The sequence below is a fragment of the Melitaea cinxia genome, chromosome 13 (assembly GCF_905220565.1).
Source record: "Melitaea cinxia chromosome 13, ilMelCinx1.1, whole genome shotgun sequence".
Lineage (NCBI taxonomy): Eukaryota > Metazoa > Arthropoda > Insecta > Lepidoptera > Nymphalidae > Melitaea > Melitaea cinxia.
Genome location: NC_059406.1, coordinates 4,675,131 through 4,695,389, shown reverse-complemented (window position 1 = coordinate 4,695,389; position 20,259 = coordinate 4,675,131). Strand labels below are relative to the sequence as shown.

The 20,259-nt window shown below is 38.1% G+C and overlaps 2 protein-coding genes across 2 annotated transcripts in view; both read right to left on the bottom strand.

Moving 5' to 3' along the window:
- Positions 1 to 190: 190 nt before the first annotated feature.
- On the bottom strand, positions 191 to 958 carry LOC123659181 (UPF0729 protein AAEL015238). The gene has a single exon (XM_045594434.1). It carries the CDS (start codon positions 768 to 770, stop codon positions 510 to 512), a length of 261 nt encoding a protein of 86 aa, XP_045450390.1. The 5' UTR covers positions 771 to 958; the 3' UTR covers positions 191 to 509.
- A 9,686-nt stretch (positions 959 to 10,644) lies between these two features.
- The window catches only part of LOC123659001 (YEATS domain-containing protein 4-like), a 34,748-nt gene continuing 25,133 nt past the window's right edge, over positions 10,645 to 20,259 (bottom strand). The window contains exon 4 of the mRNA XM_045594284.1: positions 10,645 to 12,531. Within this exon, the coding sequence (XP_045450240.1) occupies positions 11,891 to 12,531 (641 nt within the window). The 3' untranslated portion in view covers positions 10,645 to 11,890. The remainder of the gene's footprint in view (positions 12,532 to 20,259) is intronic.

The following is a 20,259-nucleotide window of genomic DNA, read 5'->3' as shown; positions in this document are numbered from 1 at the left end:
AGAAGGAAATACAATACCTATTACACATTTCTTGCAAGATCAAAGGTTGCGATTCTGATTATGAATTTACAGTAGTTGTTAAACTATATGACTCATGGCATGTCTCTTTTTTGGTAGCTTTATTTAGGAAAGTGCCATCTATGAACCTAAAGGGGAATGTTTAGTGATTATGACGAATAAAAAAAAAAACTTTGAATTTGTAGTTTATTTCTTTTCATGCTATTTTTTTGGAATTTTGTGTTTTTACATTAAATCTTTAATCTTCTAGCCAACAGAATTTGTATTATGATATAAAAGAAAATCATAGACCAAAATCATTTCAATAATCATTAGATATAAATTAGTAACATCTTTTATTTTTATCCTGTCCTGTCCTAGTGTAGATTGAACTAATATGTGACCTTGAAAATAAAATTAAAAAAAATTAACAATATATTAGAGGGATAATACTTTCGTAAATAAATGTTCCAGAGTAAATATAAATCATAAAATAACTATACTCATATAAGTTAATCAGATTTTAATCGAATGTCGGATGTCTTAGAGGCTTCCGAAGAATCTTTCTGTGCAACTTCAGTAACGTTTTTTTCAACTGCCTTTCTGCTAAATGCACAAACACCCCCTTCACATTTGAAGGGAAATTCCGTCTTCACATTGCCATCAGCATCTTTAACAGCCCACGGGTTCCAAAAACGTAGCACGTAAGGCTGAATGAATTTATGCCACAAAAACAGTAAAACTGGAATGATAAAGCAAGGAACGCACACCATTGTTTCTCTTTATTGGAACTGTATTAAATAAAAATGACTTTCTTTTAAACAATGATGTATGGAATGTCCTAGAATTTACAACGCAACCAAGGTTTCCAACTGTTCTTTTAATCGTAACTTGTGTTTTGGATCTGGATACTTAAAAAGTCATCTATTCGAATGTCAATGTCAAATATAGTCTGACAGTGGATGAGTTGACACAGATTATACACTTTATTTATGTCTGTGTCTGACATAAAAAAAAAGTTGCTTTCCAATTACACAAAAAGCAACACGACAAAACTTTGTACCTACCCATAGAGCAACACAGAGGAGAGTAGCCATTCACAGGCGTTCCCCTCTGTCAAGATATAAGTCCAAATGGTCCTACGCGTACAATAAAACTAGTTGCAGCCGCACTGATCACTAGACTAAAATATCTAATTGCGCGATTGAATCAACGTCCTTCAAAAAATGCCAAGCTGTTCTGTTTTTTGCTGCAAAAAGAGATCTGCTACGTCAAATTTACAAAAAGATGGCGTTACCTTTCATATGTAAAGTATTTTTTAATCACATTATAATGTATACTTCTTGTAAACCTTTTTTCAACTTAAAAATTCAAAATCAAAATCAAAAATAGCTTTATTCAAATAGGCTCCAAGAGCACTTTCGAATCGTCATTTTACAAATTAAAACTTTAGAAATTAATTATTATTTTTGTAAAAGTGAAGCTACCACCGATTCGGAATGTAGATTCTGCAGAGAAGAATCCGCAGTTACTCTTTTGAAAATAATATATAAACTGTGTTTTAGAACAAAATTAGAAACATGTTGCATGAAATACAGCGTCACTAAGTCGCGTCGTAAAAACTTTAAATTTATGTTGAGACAATACCAAAATCGTTTGTGGTATTTTATTATACAGGCGAATACCATGACCCAGAAAGGAAACGTTTACTTTGCGCAGTCGAAAACTTGGAGTTACAATTTTGTTATTCCGTCTCGTGTTTACAATGCGATTATTACTATTTATTTCAAAACAATGAATATTTTGGTGGATATACATAATATTGTTATAAATATATTGCGACGCGATCGTTAATATGTCCACCTTTTGGAAAACATCCCGTAGGGAGACTCGAGCTCCAAGATCGTAAATGCCGCGAATAGCCCTTTTTTGCAAGATAAATATAGTCTCAATATCTACAGCAGTACCCCACAGTAACAAATGTCATTGGTTGGGTTGTTTCAGATTTGTATACCAACACAGGCCGCTCGCCCTCATACATTATGCGGATCGGTCGAACGACTGATCCGAGTCTATTTCCGAGAGGTTGCTGTCACCGAGCGAAAGTGTTGTTACCGGTTTGTTTGTAGATAGTTATCGATAAAAACGGCAAAGGCAAAGGAGGAGACAGACATATTTGAGATTCTGATTTATTTATAATATAATATTGCCAGCTTAATTTTAATATACCTATATAAAAATATGTAGCTATATACCAGTTAGCTGTTATCTATAACACAAGAATTAAGTTGCTTACTTTAGGAACAGACGACCGTGTGTGTATTGTGTATATGTAAAAAAATATATACATATTTTTATAATAAAATTTCATTAAATTAAATATAATATAATACTTACAAGTATTAACAAATTTTACTAGAATTACTTAGTGTGAACTTCGACCATAATGTTTTATATTAATTTTTGCAGGTTTCCTAAAGATCCAAATTTAACGCATATATGGATTTTTTTTTGTAATAACAGACTAACCTGGACGCCCACAAGAAATAGTGTCTTTTGTTCAAAACATTTTTTTTGAATATCATATCAAAAATTGACCGCTCCAGCGGGATTCGAACCCACGTCTCCGACTGACCGTGTCGGCGCTCTAGCCAATTAAGCTATGGAACGATGTACCCGCCAGAGCGAAATTCTTGATATGATGATTTTTATTTTCCGTTTAAGCGAACCGTGGCGCCGTCTATAGTGAGTTCTTTACAGAGACCCGTAACTATTCAAAGTTTCATATTACAATGAAAATCTTTGACAGGAGACGACACCATGCTATTCTTAATATGTACGATTTTATTTTTGTGCTACCCACACATTAGGGATTCTAAACATGTTTTGAATATCATATTAAAAATTGACCGCTCCAGCGGGATTCGAACCCGCGTCTCCGACTGACCGTGTCGGCGCTCTAGCCAATTAAGCTATGGAACGATGTACCCGCCAGAGCGAAATTCTTGATATGATGATTTTTATTTTCGGTTTAAGTGAACCGTGGCGCCGTCTATAGTGAGTTCTTTACAGAGACCCGTAACTCTTTTGTTCAAATAATTTCAATACTTCTGACTTTCAAGTGTGGTACTGGTAAGAATAATAATGGAAAAATATACCTGCACAAGCATTTAATTTTCTTTCTTAATGAAAAAAGAAAACCCACAAAAAATATATTCGTCATATTTATTGAAAAGTAATCCATTTTAAGAACCGGTAATAGGTAATATAAACTGTCACTGGTTTTTAAAATGATATAAACATTTAGTTTATTTTTGACATGATAATTTTTATAGTACATTAGTATCACTTTAAAAATTTAATTTCCCTAACCGAGTACTTGAATTTATCGATAATGCGTATCGACAATTGTTACAACCACAGCTGTAAGAAACTTGTCAGTGTCGTTGCGTCATGTCATTATACTGTAATGACACAGAATGTATCTATGCGTGTGTGAAAAATGTAAGTGTGTTTTTAATTTAGTGTGTGTGAGTTTCGTAGTGACAGACGCTTATTTTTGTGTGGGAATCAATTAAAGTGTGCGTAGCACAGATTTCCCTCCGCAAAAAATGACAGACAGATTTGTATTGGTAAAAAACGTTATGGCTACTCCCCTCCGTGTTGCTTTATGTACCCACCCCACCCAAGCCTGCAAAATAATTATATCTGTAATAAAAAAAAAAAACTAATCTATAGATTTTCAATATCTCAATTCAATTAGGTACGTTGTCCTTTAAAATTGCTTACCATAAATTATTTAATTAAAAATCAATTAGCGGAGCACCAATAAAGAACGTTTCAAAATCGGTTTTTTTCTTTTGAGAGTTTCCGCTGCGTGAGCTGCAGTTTCGCAAAAATCATGTATGACAGAATTGTGCCTATTCCACGCGGACGAAGGCGCGGGCAGAAGCGAGTATTATATACATGAGCAAATAATTCATATACATACTATACAAATACATGTACGGTGTGTGTGTGTGTAATACAGGGATGCTTTATTGAGTAGAATTTACGCGAAACTTCATTTACTTGATTGGACCAGGAAAGAGACTTGTCAATAATTATGCACAGATCTTTAACTGTTGTAGTAAATGGTATTGTGTATCTATCAAAAATCAGGTTTGGTAAGAATTTGAATCAATCAAGGCCAGTTGCCGAGCACTACCCACAATAATCACTTGGCACTTGGCGGCATTGACAACAATACCATGATTCAATGACCAGTTATACCAGTGTATATGCTTTAGATCTTGATTTATAAGAAGAATAGTAGAATTTAGTGCGCCAATCATTGTCTGTTTATAAAGCTGGAGGTCATCGGCATAAAGGTGGTACTGGCATTTTAAATAAAATGTAATTGAATTACCTAATAAAAAGAGAAAATAATACAGAAGATAATTTACCACCTTGAGGAACACCAAACCTTCTTCACACCGATCTGAGTTTCCCTCATCGGTACGAGAAGTCTGCCTACGCCCTCGAAGATAAGAAAACCACTTGATAGCGAGAGTCGAGATAGAGTAACGAGTCAAAAATGCAGCAGATCGTGGTCGACAGCGTTAAATGCATTGCTGAAATCTATTAGGACTAAGACAGTCACACATTTGTTCACCTTCCTCTCTCTTATATCTTTAGTGATAGCAATACCTGAATACGACTGATCCCATCTAATGGCCTGTAGATATTTTTGAATCTCGGGCAGATCGACAAGCGAAAAAGTAAATAGAATAGAAAATCCGGCTTAGGCAAACTATAGATGTTTGAAAAAGTGTTGGATTTAATTTGTGGATCAATAGCAGATGAAGAATCATCATCATTACAGCCTATACAGTCCACTGCTGGACATAGGCCTCCCCAAGTTTACGCCAAAAATAACGTGAACTCATGTGTTTTGCCCATAGTCACCACGCTGGGCAGGCGGGTTGGTGACCGTAGTACTGGCTTTGTCGCACCGAAGACGCTGCTGCCCGTCTTCGGCCTGTGTATTTCAAAGCCAGCAGTTGGATGGTTATCCCACCATCGGTCGGCTTCTTAAGTTCCAAGGTGGTTGTGGAACCTTGTTATCCCTTAGTCGCCTCTTACGACACCCACGGGAAGAGAGGGGTGGCTAAATTCTTTAGTGCCGTAGCCACACAGCACCGATAATGACAAATGTGGCTACGCCATACAGCACAGATGAAGAAGAAATATTGGAATTGAGAGCCAGATGAAGAAGAAAAATGGGAATTGAGATCATTAGGGTGTGGTAGTGGTATTTTCTATAGGAGTTAGTTGTTTGCCTATACCGAGAGTTTTTTAAGAATTTTACTAAATCCGTTGCAGAGCAGATATTTTCATGGAAATAACGGCGTTTTAAGTTACGACATAACTGACTGCACCGGTTCTTGTGTGTTAATTTATGGATCAATAGCAGATGAAGAAGAAATTCCAGCCATTAATGTCTAACGTGGTATTTAATAAAGGAGTTAGTTGTTTGCTTATACCCAGAGTTTTTAAGAATTTTAGTAAATCAGATATTTTCATGGAAATAACAGCGTTTTAAGTTACGACATAACTGATTGCATCGATACTTGTGTATATGCAAACGGGCAATGCTGATACTAAATATACTACAGAATGTCTTTGTATACAACGTTCAGAGCGTTTTTGTCATTAGACAATAGAAACATATATTTCTTAGAGGTTTTCTTGAAAGAGTGACAAATAATTGGCTATGTGAAAAACACTCAACGCTCAAATCTATGCCTGCGACGTTGAAAGTTTGACTCTGCGATTTACTAATGGTTTACAAAATTTACTCAGTTCTTGTTTGAGCTTTTAACTGAGGTAGGGCACAGCAGGAATTTCCTGCTCAAAATATGGAGCAGCCCGACTGGGGTAGTACCTCGACTTTACAGAAGACCACAGCTAAATAATACAGTTTTCAAGCAGTATTGTGTTCCTGTTGGTGAGTAAAGTGACCAGAGCTCCTGGGGATTGGGTCGACAATGCGCTTTCGATGCTTCTGGTATTGTAGGCGTCTATAAGCTACGGTAATCTCTTACCATCAGGTGAGCCGTACGCTTGTTTGCCGACCTGGTGATATAAAAAAAAGCTCACACCAACCTATACGTATGATTATGAACAAATTGCCATATTATTAATGTGAGCTGCGGTATATTATAAAAACCACAATAGATATGTAGGTACCTATTCTATTAAGTTCTTTTTTGAACATAAATACCTAACGGCGTCGTAGGATTTTCAAAAGTTGAAAATTGTTGCTCTAATACTCAATTGAGTTAAGTTTTAATTGAAACCAAGATCTTAGCAGAAGAAATACAATTGATAAGTTATGGTTTTAATCTAATCCTATCCTACCTAATGTACTTACTACGAGTGCGGTTTAAAAATTAGACGTTAATACCGACTAAAGTACGAACATACAATTCCGTCAAAAAAATGTTGCGTTGAAAACGTTTTGTCTTAAAAAAGAATTAATTTTTTAGTTACTATCATACAATTTCGAATATTTTTTTAAATTTATTGTAGCGTACTTATAAGTATGGATTATCTTGTCGCGCTGAAAAGCACGTTTTATTATTACTTTCCTCGCTAGAAAGCTCTGATAAACGCGAGCGATCGCTGCTAATTATAAAGTTCTACTGGGTGAATCGCGTCTGTTTTTCGGAGTATCTAGGGCTGTTGGCCCTAGCGCTTGACAGCGTCACCGGTACTGAGACCCAGACCAGTTTTTTTTTTTTTTTTTTTTTTTTTATAGAAGAGGGGGCAAACGGACAGTTGGCTCACCTGATGGTAAGTGAAAACAACATCCACAAACACCCGCTACATCAAAGGATTAGCAGGCGCGTTGCCGGCCTTTCAAAAAGGAGTATGCTCTTCTTTTGAAGGTCCCTAGGTCGTATTTGTTCGGAAATACCGTAGGTGGTAGCTGGTTCCAAAGAGGGGTCGTGCGTGGCAGAAAATGGCGCAAAAATCGAGCTGTCGTAGACTTCCAGACATCGAGGTGATGTGGATGAAATTTTGAATTTTGACGAGATGTCCGGTGGTGGAATTCTGCTGTAGGTATTAGTCCGAACAATTCCTCAGAACACTCCCCGTGGTAAATACGGTAGAAGATGCACAGTGACCCGACATCTCTACGCAGCGCCAAAGAATCGAGCCGATCGGAGAGAGTCTTGTCGCCAACGATTCGAGCCGCTCGGCGTTGAACACGGTCAAATGGAAGGAGCTGGTACTGGGGCGCCCCAGCCCATAGGTGAGAGCAGTATTCCATGTGGGGCCGTATCTGTGCCTTATATAATTGTAGGCGGTGGCAGGGCATGAAATACTGCTTCGCCCTACTGAGCACACCAAGTTTCTTCGAGGCTAGTTTAGCCTTTCCTTCCAGATGACCACGAAATTGCACATTGCTCGATATGTCGACGCCTAGTATCCCAATACTGGCTGAGGCTGTTAGGGGAGTGCCTTCAAATTTGAGAGGAACGACGAAGGGTGATTTTTTTGCGGTAAACGCGCAAACTTGTGTCTTAATGGGGTTGAACTGGACCAGATTATGTCGTCCCCATTGCGAGACTTTGGCTAAAAGAGACTCGATTTCAGACACAAGTTTGTTCCGACACTCATCGACTTGTTCCCGAGAAATATTAGGACGGCCTGTGTATAAGGCGTCCCCGGTGCTGTCGTCCGCATAACAATGAATGCCACTACTTTGTAACAGGTCATTGATATGCAGAAGGAACAAAGTAGGTGATAGTACACAGCCTTGGGGAACGCCAGCATTGACAGACTTGAGGTCCGAGCATGCACCGTCAACAACGACCTTGATGTTCCTGTCTGTCAAAAAACTGGTGATCCATTTACATAGTTTCTCGGGAAGCCCATAGGATGGTAGCTTTGTTAGAAGTGCCCTATGCCACACCCGATCGAAGGCCTTCGCTATGTCCAAACTAACCGCCAGCGCTTCTCCCTTGCTCTCAACCGCCTCCGCCCATCGGTGAGTTAAGAATATTAGAAGATCACCAGCCGAGCGACTCCGTTGAAAGCCATATTGGCGATCGCTAATCAGCTGGTGCTCCTCTAAATACCGTCGGAGCTGGCAGTTGATTAAGGATTCCATAATCTTTGAGAACAAGGAAGTTATAGCAATTGGTCTATAATTGGACGGATCTGAGCGGTCCCCTTTCTTAGGGATCGGGTGCAGCAAAGCCATCTTCCACGAGCGTGGGACAACGCCTAACGAATAAGAGTGCCGGAAAAGACGCGTGAGGACGGGTGCCAACTCAGGAGCACAAGTTCGTAGCACTAACGGAGGGACGCCATCGGGCCCACTCGATTTATTGATGTCCAACGAAAAAAGGGCTTTGCGTACGGAGCTCTGTTGGAAAATTATTTCCGGCATTATTGTATCACACCGAGGGATCGTCGGTGGTATTTTTCCGCTATCATCCAAAGTCGAGTTGGACGCAAAAAGAGAGCATAAAAGATCGGCCTTCTCCTTCGCGGTGTGGGCCAACGAGTCGTCCCTCCTGTGCAATGATGGTAGGGATGGCTTACAAAAATTCCCTTGGACAGCTTTGGCGAGTGACCAGAATGCACGAGTTCCCGAAGGAAGTCGAACCAATCTCTCCCCAATTCTGCTCACGTACTCCGCTTTTGCCTCAGCGATGACTCTTTTGAAGGACCTGGAGGCAAAGTTATACTCCTTTTTTAATGCGCTGGTCTTTACATCCTGGGACATCGACGCATTAGCCCAAGCTCGGTAGCTTTCCCGCTTATGGCGTGCAGCTATTTTGCAAGGTCGACCAAACCAGGGCTTGGATTTGCCGCCTATAGGCACCGCAGAGAACGGAATAAAAAGTTCCATGGCTTGCAGAACCACTTCGGCGACAGAATCAGCAACGATGTCTGGATCATCCAGCGAAAAGCAGATTCGCCCCCATGGGTAGGATGCGAAGAAGGACCGCATTCCATCCCAATCAGCTAACCTATAGTGCCACACGCGTCGGCTGCCCGCAAAGCGGGGCCATGGTGGGCGTGTGACTGGCACAGAACTCCGGACCAGACAGTGGTCCGACGAGCCAAGTGGAGAGTCCACGGAAACTACATAGTTGTCCGGGTGAGACGTCAGCAGAAGGTCCAACAGGGAAGGTATATGATCTTCCACATCAGGGATACGCGTTGGTGATGCTACTAATTGTGTCAGATCATACGCTGAGGCAAAGTCGTAAACAGATCTTCCCGCATGATCGGTTGTACGCGACCCGAGCCACTCGGTGTGATGGGCGTTGAAATCACCAAGTATCACGATCTCTGCGGATGGGATCTGTTGTAGCACGGTGTCTGTAGCCATTTGTATGTGCTCCATGAGTCGATCAGTTTCGTCGTTACCGCTGTGGGACCTATATAGGCAGGCATAGACGCGGGGATGGTCGTCGCTGTCTATGCGCAACCACAGGATGGAGAGGTCCCCACCTTCAAGACTGCCGAGGCGACGAGAGCAGACATCCTCTCTGACGTACGCGCAAACTCCAGCCCGCGGTACAAAAAAGTGTTCTAATTTGTACCCCGGACAGGAGAGATAAGAGGTATCAGCTGGAGAGGATATCTGCGTCTCTGTCAAAAAGAGCAAGGCCGGCTTCGCCGTCTGGAGGTGGTAGTGGACGGCGTTAAGATTAGTATGAAGCCCTCTGATGTTACAGAAATCCACAGTCATAGTGGTAGGGGACTTCTGCCGTCTGCTCCGTTTACCCCAGGCAGTTAATGTTTTCCAGTGGACTCGGGATGTCCGTTCGTCCTAAGGGTGTCTCCTAGCGAGATCGCACCTCGCCTTAGGACAAAGTTGGTGTGGTGTGTGAAACGCGGCATGCACCGCCGCCGCCCGGCCGGTACCGCTGTAATCGCTATGTCCCTACATTTTAAATCTGTTATATCTTCGAAAATATTAATATAATTACACGCTGTAAAGGGTCATCTATATTAAATGCACAATGTATTTAAGGTACTCAAGTGGATATTGGAGATGGATTGGAGGATTATTGCTGTATTGCTCAAAATCGCTTCGTTAATAAGCAAATAATATAATATTTCTCGTAAAAAGTAAAGGAAAGAAAATGGTTATTGTGGGTTATCCCTAAGAGATGAACATAAACCATTGTGTACTTTTTTGTAGCCCTTCTTAAGGCGTACAATACTGTAGTACATTATTTTTATCTATCTCGTAGGGTTCAGCCAGCGTTTGCAATGTAAGCGCAAAAAATGTGTTTATTTACGACGAAAATTATCAGTATTTTTCTAGTATATTATGCATGTAATATACACATTCCTTTTGAACCACTCTATCTATTAAAAAAAACGCATCAAAATTAGTTGCGTAGTTTTAAAGATCTAAGCATACATAGGGACACACAGATAGCGGAAGTGACTTTATTTTATACTATGTAATATTAAACCAGGTTTAAATTTTTCACCGTCTGTTTTAATTTACGTATTCTATAAAAATCGTAATTTCGATACAATATTATTGTAAAAAATAGAATATAAAGGGATTATAATAAACATTTCTTTTTTACTTCCTTAACTATTTATTTTTTAGAAATATAGCAATAAACTTTTTTTTTCTTAAAAAAAAGTACAACATAAAATAATTAAACAGCACAACAAACTTAAAAGAATAAAAACTATAACTCTTAGAAATAAGTAAATTCCTTTTATCACATTTCTTTTGTCAAGAATATACGTATCTATAAGTCTACGTATATGTAAGAATGAAACTAAACTTTAAACTTAACTTAAATTATAATTTTTAACTTAGTTATAAAAGCACCCTTTTCACAAATTTTAAATAGTAATATGGTAACACAATATTTATAATAGGAACATAGTTACATTCATATTTTTTACTACGATCATGGATACCTATTCTGATTCATAGTAACACTATGATGAGTATATAATTGTTGTTTTTTTAACATTTCAAACTAGGTATATGTTTAGTTTGTTAATAAATGTTAAATACAAAATTGAACAGAAAAATGTGACATTATAAAGTAGTAATTTTAATATCTGGCAGAAGTATGGTAACACTGCTAATTACTATTTAAAAAAAATTAATACTAAGATTAAAGGTGTTATACAATTTAAATCCTAATAAACCTATAGATTCCATAACAACATTGACTTTTGAGATCTTGTTCACAGCACATTTACTCAAGTCAAACAATGTAAACATAATTATTAGTTGTATGTAATGAACGAGATAACTAATAAATATAATTTAAATTGTATGTAACATTGTATATAAATATCTTTTACTACAATATTCTCTTTTATATGAATTTCAAGTCAATACGCTATAAAATATAATAAAAATAACTTCTTACTCGATAATAAGAAGAACACGTAACAGTCTCATGGCACAGCTTATTTTATTAATATTGTATTGAATAAATATAAATAAAGTGGACTGCGCAATTCACTTACTGACAATTTGTTCGTAACAAACCACGAGACATCGATCACTATAATTAATTACCTTTGTTTTATGCAATTGAAGCAAATTGTGTCTTATATGACTTACTAACTAATTATTCAACCTTATCTAATAAATATTTGAAACGAACAATGAAAAAGCACAAATTAAACAACAAGAAAACATATAAATACAAAACAAAAATTCAAGAAAATTTCAGTAACCCTAAATTAACTTCACTGAGAGACAAAACATTACCTACCTCCTACCTAACTTATTAACAATTTGTTCCTGTATATAATTAGTGCTTGTTAAAATGCGCAGTCCACTCCACGTTTGTTAAACTAAAATTAAACTATAAATGACTAATTAGAAGGCACGTTATTGCATCGCGTAGTCCGCTTCTACACTAGTGAGTGCACCTCGCAACGACGCAGGCAACTCTGGTACCCTGTATATAGGATCTGAGAGCGGGGGCAGTACCAAAGCGTTCACTGATTTCTCGTAGCCACTGTACGATATATATAACTGTGACACGTGGTTTATCTCGTCCTCGGTCATGGCCACTGCGCGTAATTGCTTTCTGATGTCAGAATTTATCAACTCGCCGCATTTAGAACAAATCTCATCTAGTATGCACGATTTTGATAAGGTCTTCGCTCGATGTTTACAACGAACTGGTTCGATGAATTTGTAACGTTTTGTTTTCATCGCCTTCTGATCTTTAGAACGGTTTTCCGAAAGGACGACTACTAGTTTACCCGAGCTATCCACATTTCCGGTTCTGCCGATCACTTCACCTCCGCCTTTCATCAAGGCACTGCACAACGTTTCCGACGGATTCTCAAAATCGTAATAGACGCACCTCGACTCCGAGCTCGCCTTGTTATTATTCTCGATACGTAGACTATATCTGAGACAGATTTTCTTTGGCTTTTTCGCGAATTTCAGGTACACGTGGATCGGTATATCTATCGAAGAACAGCCGGATTCTTGGATTTCATACGGCGGTTCTTGAAGAACTGAAAATAAATATATATAGAGATCAGTTAAATGTGAGGCGGAGTGAACTATTGCGATCTTGTTTGCAGTGTGCTTGGTTACCGACTATCACGCACGTGATAACGATAATGAGTTTGTTTTATTTAACATGTAGCATTTCTACAAACATTGATATGTTTAGTATGTAAATCGTTGAACAGAAGCGAAGGGTGATTAATTTAAATATTTGTACGTTTATCTCTAAATTTTAAAATAGCACCAATTTTAAAACAAATGTAGTGTGAAGAGTTTGTAACTAATACCGTTAATGTTAATGGGATTTGCTCCACATAGCTTTAAATTACGATAAGATAATTTATATTTATTTTCAAACCTTCATTGGCCCTAACGCTATGCGTTATAGGTACATATAAAAAACGGGGCTTTTACGATCATTCTTGAGCATCACCCGTCATCTGGTGTTTGTAATAGGTAGTGCCAAAATATCGTAAACTTAAATAACCATAACAAACATGAAAAATATGTCGTTTTACATATAATCATAATTTCACTTAAAGTTATAATCATAATTTCAATTATATTTCGTTAAATTTTCTGTAAACTTTTATTTTTAAGATTTATGCAGTAAACAGTAGCAGTAGGTCAGAGAAAAACTTTCTTCGTATTTTATATAGAAATTCAATACATTAATTAAAATATACGAAGGTGGGATGATAAGTAACTAGCCTAATAAGAAAACACCTAACTTTCCGTGATCAAATTAATTTATTTTTCGACATAGTCTCCGTGAACCTCTACGCACTTATTCCATCTTCATTCTAAAGCAGTAATGCCTTCCATAAAATGATTTCTTTTGAGGCCTGCAAAATACTCCTCTACAGCGGCTATGACTTCATCATTTGTGGCAAATTTCTGTCCGCCCAAAAAAGTTTTGAGCTTAGGGAATAAGTGGAAGTCTGATGGCGCTAGATCACGCGAATAAAGTAGGTGGGGCAGCAAATTATATTTCAATTCGATGATTTTTGCCATAGCTTTAATACATGTGTGAACCCTAGCGTTGTCTTGGTGGAAGATGATTTTTTCCCAAACTTGGTCGTTTTTGCTGAATACTTTGATGAAGCTTATCTAAAAGATTAGCGTAGTATTCTCCATTACTTGTTTGACCTTTAGGAAGGTAATCTATCATCAAGATCCCATCTGCATCCCAAAATACGGAAGCCATCACTTTTCCAGCCGACTTTACAGCCATGGCTTTTTTGGAGCCGGGCATCCCGATTGAGTCCACTATTTTGATTGAATTTTTGATTTTGGTGTATAATGATGAACCCATGTTTCATCTGTTGTTACACCATCATCATTGGCCTTAGTCCGTCTGTTGTAGACGATTTAGACAGTGTCAGACAGACACTGTGTAGTCTAGGACACTCTTCAGGAAAACGCTGAGTTGCCTAAGCTCTGTGCCACCCTCTCAACCTCACTGGCTAGGCCCACAACGACGAGTCGATACGTGTGGAGCCAGTTCGGCTGCAGGAGTCTTTCGCATTTTAGAGCCGCCTTTTACGACACCCACGCAAAGAAAGGGGGTGCTATTCTACTCGGCCCACACCACACGGCATTGTTACATATCGATGTATTACTCTAAAAACGGTCCAGACATTCTTTTGAGTTTTGCACCCGAATCCTTTTTTTATCGTGCGTAAGCAATCGCGGCACTCAACGGGCCGATAACTTTTTCATATTTAATTCCTCACTTAGGATATGATGTACCCGTTCTTTTGAGATACCTGTAGTGTCAGCTATTTCAGACAACTTCAATCGTCGATCTGCTATAATAACCATATCATGTACTTTCACGACCATTTCCGGAGTCGTGAGGAGGAGGAGTCGTGTGAAAACGCTTTGGCTCTACTTTCCTGATGCGCACAGCTAAGGAATGGAACTCGTTGCCCGCGTCTGTGTTTCCCGAACGATACAATCTGGGTGCCTTCAAGGCCAGAGTGAATAGGCTGTTATTAGGCAGGCATGCTCCACCTTCGACCGCATCATCACTTAACATCAGGTGAGATTGTGGTCAAATGCCTGCCTATTTGTCATAAAAAAAAGAAGTCGTGACGCTTTTTCGACGTCCAGGGCGGGCTTCATATTGGATCGCACCAATTACAGAAATTGGAGTATGTTCGCGATTTAGGTATCACTATTGATGGTAAGTTACGTTAAATAATGTATACATTGATAACATATGCAGGTCGGCACGCAAGATGTTGGGGTTTATTTTTAGAAATTCTAAACAATTTAAAAAACTTAAAACCAAAAAAATTTTATTCACTACATTAGTAAGGAGTAAGCTAGAATATGGAACGCTCATTTGGAACCCTAACTACCAGACCCATAAAGATAGATTGGAAAGTATACAGAGACGGTTTACGCAATTTTATTCTATTGGACAGGACAAAAGAATGCCCTACTACTCACGGCTAAATAAGTTTCGGTTAAACTCACTCTCTAACCGGCGCAAGTTACTTGATATGGTATTCTTACACAAACTAGTGAATGGAACTGTGGATAATTCAGAACTCCTAAGCAAAATTTCAATTAACGTTCCCTCTCGCATACCACGATATCCCCTTTCACTATTTGCTTATAAAACCCAGAGAACAAACCTCGGGTATTATTCCCTCATCCCTAGACTGAGTAGGCTCTACAGAGAATTTACAGTTAAAAACAAGTCACTAGACATCTTTGCAGATAACTTAGCTGTATTTAAAAAGAAACTATTAAAGTCATTTGATTCCTCAAATCAAAAGTTATGTAGCACTAATATTAACTTATCTTAATTTATAATAGTAATAGTTATGTATTTAGTTCTTTATTTTGTATGTATTTTTTTTAATTTAAATCCTATATGTTTAAAATCTTTTGATGCTGATGACTCAATTGTCTAAAGCGCATGCTGTAACTACCTTTAAGAGGAATTATATGTATATACTTAATACCTTTGCATATATCTAATTGTAAATTTTTTAAACATGCAATTCTGTTGGTGGTTCTAATTAAATAAATAAATAAATAGACACATGCACGACCGTGTTTAAACTCAGCCACCCAGTTTTTTACTGTGGCTTAAGAAGGAGCACATTTACCCAAAACATTCTTTAACTCGTCATAGATATCTTTCTTAATTTCATTTTTAAAATGTCACCTGTTTATGGTAACAACATCAAACAGTTACAACAAACAAGTATCAAAAAGATTTAACTAAAACCTTTACTAGAAAATGCGAAAAGACTTTTTGCTCGAACAATTAAGTACTAAAAACAATAATAAGTATGATGATGTCATGAGTGGGTCGCTTGACATACGTGTAAACATGACGTTTGCGAAATGACCGACCAGCAACTAATTCGCAAACATTACATTATAATACCTATGTATAAATTAATACTTATCACGACACGATAAAAATATATATAAATATAGTTTATGTAAGATATCTTACAAATACTTCCAAATTACTAAACTTATTCAAATTATATTGTATAAAATAAACATAAATCAAATTTGAACAAATTTTAAATGGTTGTTTTTCTCTTTGTAGTAGGTATGTATAAGAATTTGTTAGAAAGAGTTTTATTTTTTGTTATTTACCTCTATATAATTCTTTGTAATCGTTTTATAAAAGTAATTATTTCTTAGATGAAACTGTCCATAAGCATGCCGTGCCGTGGCAACTTTTAAATAAAACAACAATCAGCAAATAACTTCAAACATTTTTGTAAAATCTATACTAGTGTATGTTTTATAAATCTTCCTAATAAATAAATAAATTAATTAAAATTTCTTAACGAACAAAGTAAACACCTAGTTTCAATGAAGAATTTTATATAGCATCGAATAATTTTACTCAATAGGTATCGTTGTATATTTTATTGTTATTAAAAATTAAATTTAAGTTACTACCACATGATTTTATAGCCAAACGACAGTCAGGATTATTCAATATATTGATGTGATCTCCTTGTTAAGCATGAAGGTTACATGTTATTTAATTACCTTCTTTATAATATTAGATAATACTATGACATTATCATTAGTATTATTCTGTCAAAATATCAATACCTAATTATTTACTATGTCTTATTTTATTGTTGAATAAAGCCAATATTCTATTTGGTTCTGTCTTATCTGTATCAATTTATTCAACAATAATTTTGTGTTTTGCTGATATTGTGCTCGCTATGCCTGACGAAAAGGAAAAGTCTTCCTCAATATCGCGGTATCTACGTCCCGAACGTTTTGACGTGGAACCCGCAATGGCCGGCTCAGACCTGAAATGGATTCATTGGAAGTACTCATTTGAAAATTTTATCGCACAGGAAGCCGCTTCGGCTGACGATGCCCTTAAGTACAAACTCCTTGTAAACCATATTTCGCCATCAACATTTAATTTCATTCAAGCTTGCACCACGTACGTCGATGCCATGACCACTCTCAGTACCACCTACGAGAAACGAAAAAATATTACCTTGGCTCGGCATCGCCTTGCTACTAGAAAGCAACAGCCTGGCGAAACGTTAGCTGAATATTCGAGATCTCTTGCCATTCTTGCTCGTGAATGTCACTTCAAAGCTGTTACTGCTAATGAACATCAAAACGAAACCGTATGTGGTACGTTCATTGCCGGAATATTGTCACAGAAAATAAGAGAAAGGCTGCTAGAAAAATCGACTATGTCTCTGGAATAAACATTGAATCTGGCAATATCTTTAGAAACTGCTGAAAATACTTCACGATTACTTACAGTATCATCTCCATCAACGTCTGCTGTCCCTGTTAATGCAATCTCTGAAACTCAAGCACCGCAACCAAAGCTCAATTTAGCAGCAACAAGAACTCAAAATTTTCAATACAGTCGCCCTACGCAAAGTGACCGCCGATGCTTTTTCTGCGGTGGCAATGTTCATCAAAGGATCAAGTGCCCCGCTAATAATGCTCAATGTCAACTTTGCTCCAAAAAAGGACATTTTGCAACCGTTTGCCGTAGTTCAAGACCAGGTCAACGTACAGTAAATGTTATTACCACAGACAATGACGACGTTACTCAACCCCAACTTACCGATTCTCATTTGTCAATTATATCCGCTGCTGCTCCATCAAGCCTACGCAAAGCTACCATTCCTATTACCTTGAACAACTATCAAGCAGATGCGCTACTCGACACCGGAAGTTCAATCAGCTTTATCGATAAGAATACTGCTCTAACCATGAACCTTAAACGAAAGCCCTGTCGACAAGCGATAACTTTAGCATCTCTTAACAATATATCATATGTCGAGGGACTATGCTACGCTACAATTCAGATTGGTGAACATATATACCAGCATCAACCTCTGCTCATTGTTGGCGATCTGTGTGCTGACGTTATCATTGGGCATGATATATTAGGAAAACACTCATCATTTGAACTTCAATTCGGGGGAGACAAAAGGCCCTTGAAAGTTTGCAATGTAATGGAGGCATCTGTCCCACCAGCTTCAGTTTTTACCAATCTTTCACCAAATATAAAACCTATAGCTATTCGCTCCAGACGGCATTCTCAAGAAGACCAAGAATTTATATCTAACGAAATAAGCAACTTACTTAAAGACAAGGTTATCGAACCCAGTATCTCGCCTTGGAGGGCACAAGTACTCGTTACGAGTGATGGCTATCATCGGAAGCGTCTTGTCATAGACTATTCTCAAACTATAAATAGATTTACGGAACTAGATGCATATCCTTTACCTAACATCGATTCTATCATAACTCAAGTCGCTAAATACAATATTTTTAGCCAAATCGACCTCAAAAGTGCTTATCACCAAGTTCCAATTCTTCAAAAGGAGAAGGTATACACCGCCTTCGAAGCGTGCGGGAATCTCTACCAATTCACACGAATACCATTTGGAGTCACAAATGGTGTAGCGGCTTTCCAGCGAACCTTACAGTATATCATTGATTCGGAAAAACTGAAAGGTACATATGCTTACTTAGACGATGTAACTGTATGCGGAAAAGATAAGCAGGATCATGATGATAACCTTCGCAAATTCATGAAAGCTACTGAAAAATACAAACTCACTCTAAATATGAGTAAATGCACTTTTGAATCAGAATCCATAAATCTTCTCGGCTATACCATCCATCATAACGTTATCAAACCTGACAAATCTCGATTGGAACCACTGACGAATCTTCCTATCCCATCTGATACAACTACTTTGAAAAGAGCACTGGGACTATTCGCTCATTATTCAAAGTGGGTCAACAACTTTTCTGCCAAAATCAGACCTCTGATCGAAGCTACATTTCCTTTATCTGAAGAGGCTATTAACTCTTTTAACAATCTAAAGATTGACATTTCTAAATCAGCCTTGGCTGGAATAGACGACAAAGAGATATTTTCTGTTGAAACTGACGCCTCTGACTTCGCGATCGCAGCAACGCTGTCACAGAAAGGGCGTCCCGTAGCGTTCTTCTCACGATCGCTTAACGATTCTGAGAAAAGACAACCTTCTATTGAGAAAGAGGCTTGCGCTATAGTTGAAGCTTTACGCAAATGGAGACACTTCTTGATTGGAAGACACTTTCTACTCATAACTGATCAACAGTCTGTTGCATTTATATGTTCAACCAAACACACTCTAATAAGATCAAGAACGAAAAGATCGAGAGATGGCGCCTAGAATTGTCTTGTTTTAAATACGACATTGTTTATCGACCCGGAAAACAGAACTTTGCTGCCGATGCGCTCTCTCGAGTCTGCATGCACATAAATACTTTGTCTAATAGCTCCAAACTTGTTGAACTACACCGATCTCTTTGCCATCCTGGAATTACACGTATGGTTCATTGGGTCAGATCGAAGAACTTACCATATTCCATCGAAGAAGTGAAAAGAATGACGGCAGCATGCCCTATCTGTGCTGAAATCAAACCTCGTTATATGAAACACCAAGGGCATCTGATAAAGGCAACTGCACCTTTCGAAAGACTGAACTTAGATTTTAAAGGGCCGATTCCATCTAATACTCAAAACCGATACATTTTAACAATAATCGATGAATATAGTCGTTTTCCGTTTGCGTATGCCTGTAAGGATATGACATCCGGAACGATCATAAATTGCCTTAAAGATTTATTTTCCACGTTTGGTACTCCGGCTTATATCCATTCCGATAGAGGAAGTTCATTTATATCGGATGAAATAAGACATTTCTTAACCTCACTGGGAACATCTTGTAGTCGCACCACCCCTTACAATCCCCAAGGAAACGGTTTGGTTGAGAGACTAAATGGTACGCTGTGGCGAACAATTCAATTACATCTCAGATCGAATAACGAAGACGTTGCTAACTGGGAGAAAGCTTTGCTGCCAGCGCTACATTCCATAAGATCCCTCTTATGTACGGGAACGAATGCAACGCCACATGAGCGTATGTTCAACCATCCTCGTCGCTCGATAAACGGCCAATCTTTACCAACTTGGCTTCATTCACCCGGACCTGTTTATATGAAGAAGAACGTAAGGAGTTCCAAATATGATCCGGCTGTAGAAGAGGTACAGCTGTTACAAAGCAATCCTGAATATTCTTACGTTCGATTAGCGGATGGACGAGAGACGACAGTCTCTAATAGGTCCTTAGCGCCACTACCACAGGCCGTTGATGATGACTCGTCGGACGACGAAGAGCAATTAGAAATGGAGGAGG